We start from the raw sequence: 12,705 nt of genomic DNA on the forward strand, positions 1-12,705 counted from the left end.
ATTGTGGGGGAGTGGGGTGGGGTGGGGCGCAATGCACTCTTCGAAGTGTTTTGGGCAAGGAAATAAGTTAAAAAGGTAAAAGATATCTTCAAATCAATTTTACTAGCTAAATTCCACGTGTTCTTCATGATTAAGGTCTACTTTTTTTCGCATAACTGCGCAAATAATTTTTCACTAACTTTTCAAAAGTAAGTAATGCTCACTCAAGCGGAAATATTTTTCGATAGTTATATCTTCATATGCTTAAATGGATCTTTACCAATGTTACAATATGGAAAAATCTTCAGGATATTACAAATGTATAATTTTACAGGATTTTTTCAAAGTGTAAACTTTTTTTTGATACGCACTGTATAGTATAGACCAGTTCGTAGTTACTTCATGGACAACTTTGGTCAAATGACCTTTAATTTCTTTCATTGAGATAGGCATATTTCAAAGCAAGATATTATGTAAGGATGCCTTACATAGCAGGTTGAAGAAATTGAATAGACCAGGTGACTAGAATAGCACACCATTGAACACTCTATGAAGGTATTTGTTGCATTTCTACTTTGAATGCATATTAGAGCATGTTGTACAATGTACTTGGCAAACTGTGAAATACCAGTCGTTCGTGGACGCATTGTTTTTTGTGGATGTAAATGAAAAACACAATTCAAAAGAATATATGAATAATCAAGACATCCAAGATGGTGCTTATCTCATTAGATTTTAAACCACCATGTCACTTTTGTACAAATGACCTTCCTCTGATCATGCGCAGAATGGAACTACGAACTGGCTTATTGAATTGTATGAACATTATCAAAATGAAACTGAGAGAGAAACCTTGCGCTAATTATAGCCCAGTGAGCAAATATTTGATAACCAATTGTAATCGAATTCTGAGGTACAAGGCACCTTTACCTGATAAAACTGTGATTCTTTCAAACTTTTCTTAGAACTAATCAACATTATTTCAACAATTGTATTAAAATACAAAATCCCTTGAGATTTCAAACTCTGTTACATTTTATATTTTCAAAGAAATAATTATGCAAAAAAAAAATGTAGGCAGTTTATTCTGAAAATATAGTTCGAAATACTGTTAGTACTTGTTTTAGGTAAATATTTTGGATGATATTCAAGCAAAGTTTTCTTTTAAAAAATTCCACAAAATGTGATGAAAATCATAAAAATTATACTCGAATTTCTTTTCTAATACTAAGCAAAATCATGAACAAGTAAATAAATAATATACATAAGAATTGAAATGACTGAAATTATCAATAAAATGATAATAATGGTGGACCCTTCTAGCGGGCACATGACATGTCACGGCATGATTCTCATAGCACTATGTACAGAAAACATGGTTTCCACAGAAATTTGAAAACAGAATTCCATGACTTTTTGTGACAGGAGTTAAGTAGAATTTGGGATGTCACAAAACTGGGAAAAATGGAAATCATGAACACCAATTACTGTAGCAGAGTATGATCACAGAGTATGAGAGTTGCAAGACAAGACAAACTGTAAATCTGCCATAGCCAAGAGGTAAATGCAATTCCATGACTTATCACAAATTTTCCAAATTACCTGACTTTCCATAACCAAAAAATTTTCAAGGATTTTTCATGACTGTGGGAACCCTGAAAAAAGGAAATTTAATTAACAAATCTGACTTACAATAAAGCAAAATGAAAAAAAAAGAAAGTTTAATTTGGTACAGACCTGAAGTAGCAACCTTCTCAATCGGGAGTCCAGAGTCATATGACATAAAACCAACGACTGAGAAAATGACAAACCCTGCAAAGATGCTAGTGCTGCAATTGAGAATGGCGATGATGATACCATCTCTATAGAAAACAAGAAATAATTATAAATCATTCAGTTAGTCATTTCTGTTTTGGAGATTGGAGTTAGTTGGAACATTTTGATAAAAATGGCTGTTAAGTCCAAATTGATTTTATTCAAGACACAATCATTCAATCAATATATCAGCTTAAAGTATATATCTAAGGGCTACAAATGTACCCATAACATTCTTAAACTCTATGATTGTTACTGAAATAAATCTACCTTGAATAAGACCATCTCAAGTGTTCCAACTTACCCCCATATACGGGGTAAGTTGGAACACTGCATGGTCAATCAAGAATATTAGTAAAAGGACTACATTGTTATAGCTTATTTGCTTACTTTTTCAAGTTCAAAATATTAAAGGTGTGTATTCTGATTTGTTGAACTGTATGTTTTCTATTACACATGATAAACAGCCACTCATGCAAGCCGACTGTGTAGTAGAATTCTGCATATTTGTGTGCGTTTGATTTTACAAGCAATTGAATGTATCAGAAATTTCATGTACTTCTGAACCAAATTTACATGACATTGATCGGACAATTGTTTATTTTTCAACTGTAACTCACTAACAAGGCAAAAGCGATTTTGTGTCTCGCCCACTTATGAAAATAACCAGAAATATCGTGATTTGCGAGGGCACGCAACAGAATTGTATCAAAACTTCATTGTGAAATGACTGGGATGGAATAACACTTGTCATAAGAGCCTTGCATGTAAACTTTAACGTTGACTTGAAAATGACCTTTGACCTAACCATGTGACCTCCGACTGCAGCCTAACATGCAGGTCCCCCAAGTCCATCTACCATCCAAGTTTGGTTGAAAAGTGACTTACGGTTGCGGAGTTAGGTGTCATAAGAGAGTCTTGCATGTAAACTCTAACATTGACTTGAAAATGACTTTTGACCGTACCATGTGACCTCTGACTGCAGCATAACATGCAGGTCCCCCAAGTCCATCTACCATCCAAGTTTGGTTGAAAAGCAACTTACAGTTGCGGAGTTAGGTGTCATAAGAGTCTTGCATGTAAACTTTAACGTTGACCTGAAAATGACTTTTGACCGTACCATGTGACCTCCGACTGCAGCATAACATGCAGGTCCCCCAAGTCCATCTACCATCCAAGTTTGGTTGAAAAGTGACTTACAGTTGCGAAGGTGTCATAAGAGAGTCTTGCATGTAAACTTTAACGTTGACTTGAAAATGACCTTTGACCTTACCATGTGACCTCCGACTGCAGCATAATATGCAGGTCCCCCAAGTCCATCTACCATCCAAGTTTGGTTGAAAAGTGACTTACGGTTGCGGAGTTACATGTAGGTGTCATAAAAGAGTCTTGCATGTAAACTTTAACGTTGACCTGCATGTAAACGTTAACGTTGACCTGAAAATGACCTTTGACCTTAACATGTGACCTCCGACTGGAGCATAACATGCAGGTCCCCCAGTCCATCTACCATCCAAGTTTGGTTGAAAAGCGACTTACGGTTGTGGAGTTATGTGTCATTAGGTTTGTGACTGACGGACGACATTTGGATCTCTAAGTCTCGCCTTCACCTCTGGTGGGCGAGACAATAAAATGGATAAGGAGGCTGACACTGTACATGTATATATATGAAATATAAATAGTGGCTTTCATGGCAAATGTATGATGCCAAAATCTCATTACTCATTAGGTTGGGGATGATTATAGGAACGCACACCTTTAACTGTACTTTGAACTTTGAACTATTTAACTGTACCATACAATAACAATCAAAGGTCAGAACTGAATGAATGAAAGAACTAATGAACATTGTTGTCAAACATGAGATTCAAAAAATGTGTGGTACCGTACCCTATAAAATGCACCTAGCATGTAAAACAAAAATACATTGGGTAATTAATTTGGGAACTAATTACTAAATATATTGCATTTAAGATTTTAAACCAACACATTTGCTGTTCCAAATATCTCCTTCAATTTTGTTCCAACTAACCCCAGAGGCCCATGTGACATTTACAAGCTTACAGCACAAAAAAGGGACATCACCATGGCATATTGATATTCTTATTTTGTAGCTTGGTACAAGTGTCTATTATACCCCCGAACTGGCCAACTGATTTATAAGCTTCTCTGAGATAATAAAACATTTCTGAAGAAAAAAAATTACTCAGAAGGTGAAAAAAATAAACATTCCTTTCTAACTCCACCAGGCTTGTGGAACATGTGTTGTTTGTAATATGGTGAATGGCTGTTGCTTATGGCAACAAACAGAGGGCAGTATTGCATAAATTTATTTAAAGGAGTTAAATAAAATTACAATGTTTCAACTTACCCCGCGTTCCAACTAATCCCAATTTTCCCTACTAGTACTCTCAAAACAAAATGCTTGATAAGTTCTTCCGATTTGTATTTTTAACTATACATTCCATATTCAATACTTTGTAGGCAATTCAAGCACTCTAGCAAGTGGATTTGGTGCAATGTAATTTGCATTATTGTTTAAATGTAGTTTGTTACTTTAATTATTAATTCTATTATTATTACAATATTCCTACCATTCCTCCTTCTCCTCCTTCATCAACATCATCATTATCATTATTATGAGAATTATCATCAGAAATTCTAAAAAAAAAAAAAAGTTCACAGATTGGAGAGGCACAATATTACCTGTAGAAGTTGTTGTGGAACTTGTTGTAACTTGCCATTGTGAGAAGACCACCCCAGGACGGTCCAAGAGAGTAGAAGATTTGAGCTGCAGCATCCTTCCATACCTTAGTGATCACATATGAGAAAAACAATCAAATTTCAAAACAGTTTAAAGTTGCACTTAATTGACAAATTTATAGCGCCAGTCAAAGCAGGACCACATGGATCAGATCAAGCGTGGTCTAGAGAGAAATCTGTGTAGACATCTTGCACTTCCTTGGAGGTCCATGCAGGTCCACGAACATCTGGAGGCCAACACGGCAGTTTTGGGAGGTCAAAAACATCCGGCATCATCCGTGGTAATTGAGGTGTCCGTGTAGCTGCAATGTTGGTTCGTGTTGACGATGTGCTCTGTCGGCATGTCCGTGTGTACATTGTAAATACTGTATAGATGCCCTAAATACAGTCATCAATGCTCACTGATATTCAATCCATGGCACAACTACATGTATGCCAGACCTCCCCGGATCGTGCAAGCATTGCTGTATCAATCCTTGAGGATCTATGTTTATATGTGAATGGGATTCTAGGGGGTTGCATTCAAGCTTCCTGAATGACAATAGCCTATTAAAAGGAAATTATCTCGAGACTGAAAAAAATTCAATTAATATTTCAACTGAATGATATCACTTTGAGTCTCGCCCATACAATTGCAATTCATTATAAGATTGATAGGATTTTTTCACATCATAGCTTGTAAAAACAATAAACAGGGTAGCTAATGGGGGATAGATCAACATATAATTTGAAATCAGCTTCAAAATTTGTTGTTTTAAGAGGTCATACATGAATGTTTGCTTTCGCTATTTGTTTAAGTACTGCATAATCTACATGTAACAAAAAGAAACATGTTGTGAGGCTGGGGAACCAAGTATGAAAATTATAGTAAACTTTAAAGTTGATTTCTCTGCAATGTGTTTGCACCGTCGTATGTGTGATACGACGGTTAGAATGACCGACGAATTATACATTCTGGTGCATGCCGTGAGAGTAAGTTTTGTCTCAAGAATCTGGGTGGATTATGATTTGCTATTAAACCAGGATGCAGAAATTGATAATTTAATATATTCTAAGTCCAGTTAACTCCTAGACCTCGAACCTCCACAAAGTATGGTGACCACGCTTTTTCTTAATTGCCCCTTCCTTTGGAATAAACTACATGTACCATCTTACATTCATAATGCCAAGTCTGTGAATCAGTTCAAAACCCTACTCAAAACCTACCCGTTTAATAGATGATTCACAGTTGTGGGTGGGTCAATTGGTGGTGCACACCAGTTTTGATTTTTTATTAGTAGTATAATTGCATTTGCTGTGTCATTTTCACCTGCCACATTTTTTATTTCTTTCTTTTCTTTTAATCCCAAGTACAAACCACGCACAGAACACAGTGCGCTTAGAAACACCAGTAGTAAGCGCCTTATAAATGTTATGTATTATCATTTTTTTTAAACAATAATAATAATAATAATTGACACACAAATTAAATAATTCTTAAGCTTCAACCAAACTTTCATTTATATGGGGCAAGCTTTCGTCCACTCTTGTGGACTTTCTCAAGCCAATTGATCAGTCACAAAGTTTGCTGCCTGTGGTGGTCTGTCTCTCCTTATTTCTTGGTTGAAGCTTAAAGTTTATTTAATTAATCATCCCCAACTGATGAAAGTTTTTTGTATTATTGACATACATGTACTAATATATGCACCCAAATCTGAACGTGCAGTTTTTAGGGAAATAAAAAATTCAATAACTGAAGAGTTGGCAACACTGGAAAAGTAAGATAACAAACCGAAAGAAATAAAAATAAATATCATCTGATAGGTCGGATGTAAGGGTTCTCTTCTTAGAATAAGATTATCGGTACACAAACTGAAATAAATTGGTGCTTAAGATGTCAGGTATGTTTTTTTCAGGAAAGAAATGTATCTAGTTGGAATTTCCTTCTTATAATGGGGCCATTAAGTAAACAAAGGAAGCTGAGATTATAAAAAAACATAAGAAAGGAATCACCTTGTCTTACCCCATAAAATACCTAAATTTAAATAATTTCTTTCATTCTTCAAATCATTCGTATCATATTTTTCTTCAAGAGGGGAGTGAGAGGGTAAAAAGATAAATTCAATTTTAGCCAAATAAAATCACAAATACCAAGAGATAATCATGCCATGGAGTGGAGAGTGCTTAAGCTAGTTCTCATCAATGGTGATTCTTTCTCTCAAAACATGAAAAAGCAGCCCACCTAAAATATTCACCTTTGCTATAATGTAATTGTATTTTTATTATTAGCATTATTTGTTTGGCGTCACCTGTTCCTGGCAAGCAAAAGCGAAATGAATCACAATGACCAGGTCTCTCCTTCCAAAATAACTGATTGGGGGAGTGCAGGTAGACTCCTACATGTACATACAGGGTTTCTCTCTACTCTTATATGAATGGTGCAGTGGGTTTTTTAAGGGCTAAGGCGGTGACTCTCCTCTACACGGGGCATCCATTTAACGTCCTATCCAAGCACGCTTCAGTCATCCGCCTGGGATGGACTAGAAATCACGAACTATGGTTCGTCAGACAGACGCTTTACCGACTGAGCCAACTTCGATCAGTCAGTACATCTTAGTCAATAATTTTGTTAAAATCATTAAGACATTTTTCCTGTTTTTTTTCCTAACGTGAACATCTTTGATATTGGGGCCCTATAAATATTTTCATTGATTTCTATTGTATGAATGTACCAAAAGATTTTTATCCAATTAAAACATCTATTTCAAGTCATCTACAGCAATATGAAATAATAACATAGCATTATTGTATATACATGTATTTTCACTATGATCTACCTTTTATATGTTTTTTTTTTTAAGTAACAACTCAGAACATTGGATTAATTGCACTGCTATTTTTGGAATAGCCATCGTTTGAAACAATTATAACAGTGCTTTTAGAAAACTACAAATTACAATTCCTGTATCATTATTACATTGGATTGGAATGCAGAGCTCTCCGTTCAAAAGAAACTTTGTGAAAACATGATTATAGGGATTGGTGCTTGAATGCAAGCAAGGTTTTAGACTTACCCTTGGATCTCGTAGTCTGGTGAAATCAGGTTTGATGTAGTAAAGGACACCATCTAGAGATCCTGGTAATGTACATCCACGGATCAGAAGAATTGTCAACACAACGTAGGGAAAGGTAGCAGTGAAGTATACCACCTAAACAACATAGACAAGTAGGAAAAGGAGAATTATTTTTGCTTTACGAGGCACGAGTCGTACTGGTCAGTCCTTTTTTCCGTAGTTCTACTTCATGGAAGTGGTTTACGGTACCCCATGTAAGTCCTAGAAGGACTTAGATAATACAGGGATAGAGGTAGAAGTAAAATAAAATGGAAAGGCAAGAAGTGGAGGTTAGGAAGTAGAATATTCTTTTTAGAATGAGTGTGCATGTAGGTGAGAGATGCTTGAGAAGATGAGAGAGGGTTGGCTTGAGTCAGCGAATGGAGTTGTATAGCAGGAGCAGGAGGCAAGACTCAATGTTTCAGGCAGGTTGACTGTCCGTCTTCACTCCAGAAGACGGACACGACAGAGAGTTTTTCTCACTTTACAATTACAACTCAATAATTGATAGTACTGAAAGAGAAAGAGAATCAAAACCATACAAGAAATTCTATACATGGGACTACATACAGTGTATATTGTTTTTACCTAATTTCAATTTAACAGAAAACTATTGCTTGTTTTGTAAAATTTTCTTTTGGATAATCTGAAGGTCATCATTTTACATCATATCAAACAAAAAATTTCAAATAAATTTCTTTGCAAATAACTTTTCAAATATGGGTGATATCTTTGTTTGAATGCAAAAAATTGTTTCTGAATGTCACTCCGTAACCGTGAACTGCCCATTTCAGCAAAAAGGAAACTACTGTAAACAAAACTCCACACTAATCTTTCAGTGTTGGTTTGTGTTTGCTGAATGACTGACCTTCCGTTATTAAAAGCTTGCACTCCGTTCAACGTAATCAGATTATGTTCTAAGCCATCAAATCACTATTACTGCTTTTAGTAACTCTCTGGTCTGGACCAGGCCTGGGCTAAGTGTAAAATATTGAGTTTATAAATGACGTGGGCTAAAATGGCCCAAGCCAGGCCCGGCCATTTTGGTGTTGCTTTTTTCAGCACCCAATACCACGCAATAAAAGGAAGGGGAAAGCTGATCGTGCGTGAAGAAGTGTCGCCCGCGATCGTATGTAGTCACGTGACTGCCGCCATCTTGCTAGTCCCTTTACCGTTCATTTGCAATGCAAACGAGTGCGATTTCCGTGTCATTTGCTCCATGAAATTACTACACGAAACGGAAATGTCATGTTTTTCTGCATTTAACTGCATTAATATACAACGGAAATGATGTGGAAAGACTTTCCACAAGTGTTTATACATGTAGTCAACTTTTCTATAAATAAGACGGATTTTCTTAGAATGTCATTCAGAAAAACTATTTTAAAAAGTGTAGTCCCGCATACTGCAGAAAGTGTTGGGAATTGACTGTTTGTGTTTCAGTTTGGTTTATTTTCATATCCTGCAAAATATAAAAGGCCTACAGCTTGATATTAGACAAAGAAGAAAACATAAACGATATAATAGTGATATCAGTGATAAATAAAATATTTTAACTTTCGAAAATGTATGAAATAAGAAATCTTCGCTGGAGAATGTTTTCTAATTCTGCGCTGAATTCCGAGCTACGTGCATGCACCGTACTATCCAACAAACTGAGGGACTAGCAAGATGGCGCCCAGTGCACTCAAGCGAAGAGTAGGGCTATTGAATTGGCGACAGACCGGTGCATGCATTGTGGACGGGTATAAGCCTTCCCCTTCCTTTTATTTCCGTGCTCCGACCAAAGAGTTTATAAATGATAGCATGAACATGCCCAGCCAAAATTCCTCGCACGGACAAAGGTAACAACGGTTATCATTACAGTTATCCCTTGTGTAACTCAGTTCTTGAATAGGTGATCGTAGAAGTAGCGTGGCTCTGCAATAGTTACCAAACGATTGTGGTACACGCGGACTATTTCAGTGCAGGCCTGGTGCAGACCAAAAAATAATGGAATACTGAATGCGATGTGAGTGATATAGCATTACAGTTTTGGGGAACGGACAATCAGACAAAACAAGAGATTAACAAGTGGAACGGCACTGGCAGTCGGCATTACGCGATTTGACATTTCAAAAACTTAACCTTGGTTAAGATTTCAATGTTGACGACGCCGCCGTCGCCGTCAGAAAAGCGGCGCCTACATGTATAGTCTCGCTCTGCTATGCAGGCGAGACAAAAATACAAGATGTAAAATATTACACACAAAAATAACTTTAGTCACATCAATTTTTACCTTAATAAACCTAAATATCTTTGAATTTGAATTCAGATTATAATCAATGAAATGTTTGATTACTAATTGGAACAAATGTTCAACAAAGTTTATAAAACAATATTTTGTTCTTACAAAGTACAATTACACTATTTCGTCAATAAGATTTGGGCAATTTGAGATGTCTCAGAACAGTATACATTATGATATGTTACAGCTAAGTGTTACTCAACAATTATAATATCATATAAATCAATAATTTTTCGAGCTGCGGGCATCCTCATATCTTAGGGAGATGTGCATCTATTTCCACTTCCAATTCTGAAGTATATAAACAATAGTTTACGCACTAACCAAATCATCCTACTCTGTATGAGTTTCACTCCAAATTTGCTTGGATGTCTTATATCGGTCACTTCAAGTATTTTCAAACTTGTTTTATATTCATGCTATACACAAAGCGGTGAATTACTCTAACATTGGAGCGCACAATGTAATTTTGGTATTCCTTACACATTAATAGTGTAGTCCAGTATCATTCTCACTGGAAAAAATTACTTTGCTTTATATGTTAACCAGCATTTTACATTTGACATATAGATTTGAATGAAATACATAAGTTACTGATCAGTAATATCTCGTTTGAAAATACCCCTGCAAAATGTAATTTTGTTCTGAATTATAAAGTCAAATGAAACATAAGTCATATGAGAAGATTAAATCAAACTTTTAATGCATGTTAGCATTATTTTCATCAATGCATTCAAATTTCCCTATATGGGAGTTCATGCTTATCGCTCTTGTAAATCCTTCAACACCTTGATTTATGTTCTCTCTGAACATTTTGGATAATCATACATCGACTATAACAGTGACATATAAGAGATGAAAGATCAATACTACATGTAAATCCGCTTGTAATTGAAATAATGTATGATACTTATAACTGAATCAATTATTAATAAAATAATAACGATATATAGAAAATCAGTAAACACATCCATGAATCTTCAATAAACCAATGATGCTTCAATACACACAGCAACCCATATTTGATGGGTTAAGTCATCTAGACAAAGCATCCATTGTATTTTTGTATACTCTAAACTTCAATAGCAGGTCATTATCTTGTTCATACCCTTTTAATGGGATCAGGGAAAGAATGCTGAAAGCCATGAATGAGGAGCTTTCTATAGGATTCCTTACACTTAACAATTGACCTGTGGCGACCGCACAGAAGTGTTGTTATATAGCGTAACAGGACGCTAACATTAGGGCCAGTCACACCTTTCACAGGTGACCACCGCCTTGACGCATTGTTTTCACTAACAGAGCACTAAAAGTATGATGAACTCACAGAAGCTTAGCCGAATTCCTAATAATCTAACAATAAAAGGCTTAGCAGAAGCTAACAGCGGCGCTAATAGTGACGATGTTAGTGAATAATTTCTCTCTTTAAAACTTGTCTCCCTTTCTTATACCAAGTAATTTAAAATATACCTCGACCAAATTAAAGGGGTATTCTGGGCCCAAACAACAATATATGAATAAATTGAGAAAAATTAGATGAGCAAATTGCTGAAAATTTCATTAAAAATCTGATAAAAAATAACAAAATTCTTGAACATTAAAAATTAAACACTGTATTTTGCAAATGATATTACTGAGCAGCATGTGGCCATGAATATGCAATAAATGGAACGATGATGCCATTTCCTCTAGCTCTTTCCCCTTTTTCTGATTTTATTGAAATGAACTCGTGATTGTCTCAAATGTGTGTATGTCGCCCGAGTAACAAAATGATGATCTTTGAAGCAATATTCTGGGTGGACAAAATTTAAATAAACCTAATTTCATATCATACAACAGACCCTCATTGCATATTCCTGAAGACATGAATATGAATTTCACCGAAATAGGGCCTACATGTAATGTAAAATTTTAAGATACCATAATTTTTTGTATTAATTTCCAATTTTTATCAATTTGTCAGTGTTTTGTTTGTCTCACTTTACTGTTCAAACCGTATTATTTTCTTCAGCCTGGAGTACCCCTTTATTCTTAAGTATATAGCGGGGGTGTTGATTAGTGCCAAGATATGATCCTTTTCAAAGATTTTTTTTCTTCCAAGATATATCATTTATTTAGGTGTTTGAAGACATTTTTATGAATAGACCCTACATTAGAAAGAACAACAATAGCTGATGAAATTTATCGCATGATAACCATCATTTGCAAATACATACATGTACTCTATCATGAGCATGCTGAGTGAAGTCTGTGAAGAGCATTTTCAAACAAGAAACTGATGAAAAGTGGGATTGCATTTTTTTTTTACAGAATCTCCATCGTAATATCATGATAGGCTAATTTTCTTGATCTTTTTTAAGCTTATTTGACATTTTTTAAATAGTAAAAATATATTTACTACCTGCTGCCATTTCATGTTTAAAATGTAATAATAATTCAATTTTGTAGGCCTACATGATAATGAATTACATTCCTTTACCCTTTCCTAGACAAGATGTTAAACTTGTAGGATGTGCAAATGATCATAACTACATGTAAATCTAGATCACTATGCACAAATTATAGATTTTACCTAACTCTAATCCCCTAACAACAGCTTTCTGTGCCTTCTGTTTTAACCCATGTTGTTAGGAGCCGATTTGTTAATGGCTAATACAATACAGATTGTGATGTCAAGCATTGATCCCAGATGTAAATAATGCATTATAGTCATTGCAGCGACATTACCGGTTGTAACAGGGCCCTTTGTTAGCGCAGTGTTAGCGAAAT

At 35.4% G+C, this 12,705-nt stretch overlaps 1 protein-coding gene across 1 annotated transcript in view; it reads right to left on the reverse strand.

Moving 5' to 3' along the window:
* Positions 1–12,705, reverse strand: part of LOC129260661 (sodium- and chloride-dependent glycine transporter 1-like) — a 42,551-nt gene that overhangs the window by 17,234 nt on the left and 12,612 nt on the right. Inside the window, exons 3-5 of the mRNA XM_064114293.1 lie at positions 7,611–7,745; positions 4,501–4,604; positions 1,717–1,841 (exon numbers count right to left, since the gene is read on the reverse strand). Coding sequence (XP_063970363.1) covers positions 1,717–1,841; positions 4,501–4,604; positions 7,611–7,745 — 364 coding nt within the window. The remainder of the gene's footprint in view (positions 1–1,716; positions 1,842–4,500; positions 4,605–7,610; positions 7,746–12,705) is intronic.

Source organism: Lytechinus pictus, unplaced genomic scaffold, assembly GCF_037042905.1.
Source record: "Lytechinus pictus isolate F3 Inbred unplaced genomic scaffold, Lp3.0 scaffold_19, whole genome shotgun sequence".
Taxonomy (NCBI): Eukaryota; Metazoa; Echinodermata; class Echinoidea; order Temnopleuroida; family Toxopneustidae; genus Lytechinus; species Lytechinus pictus.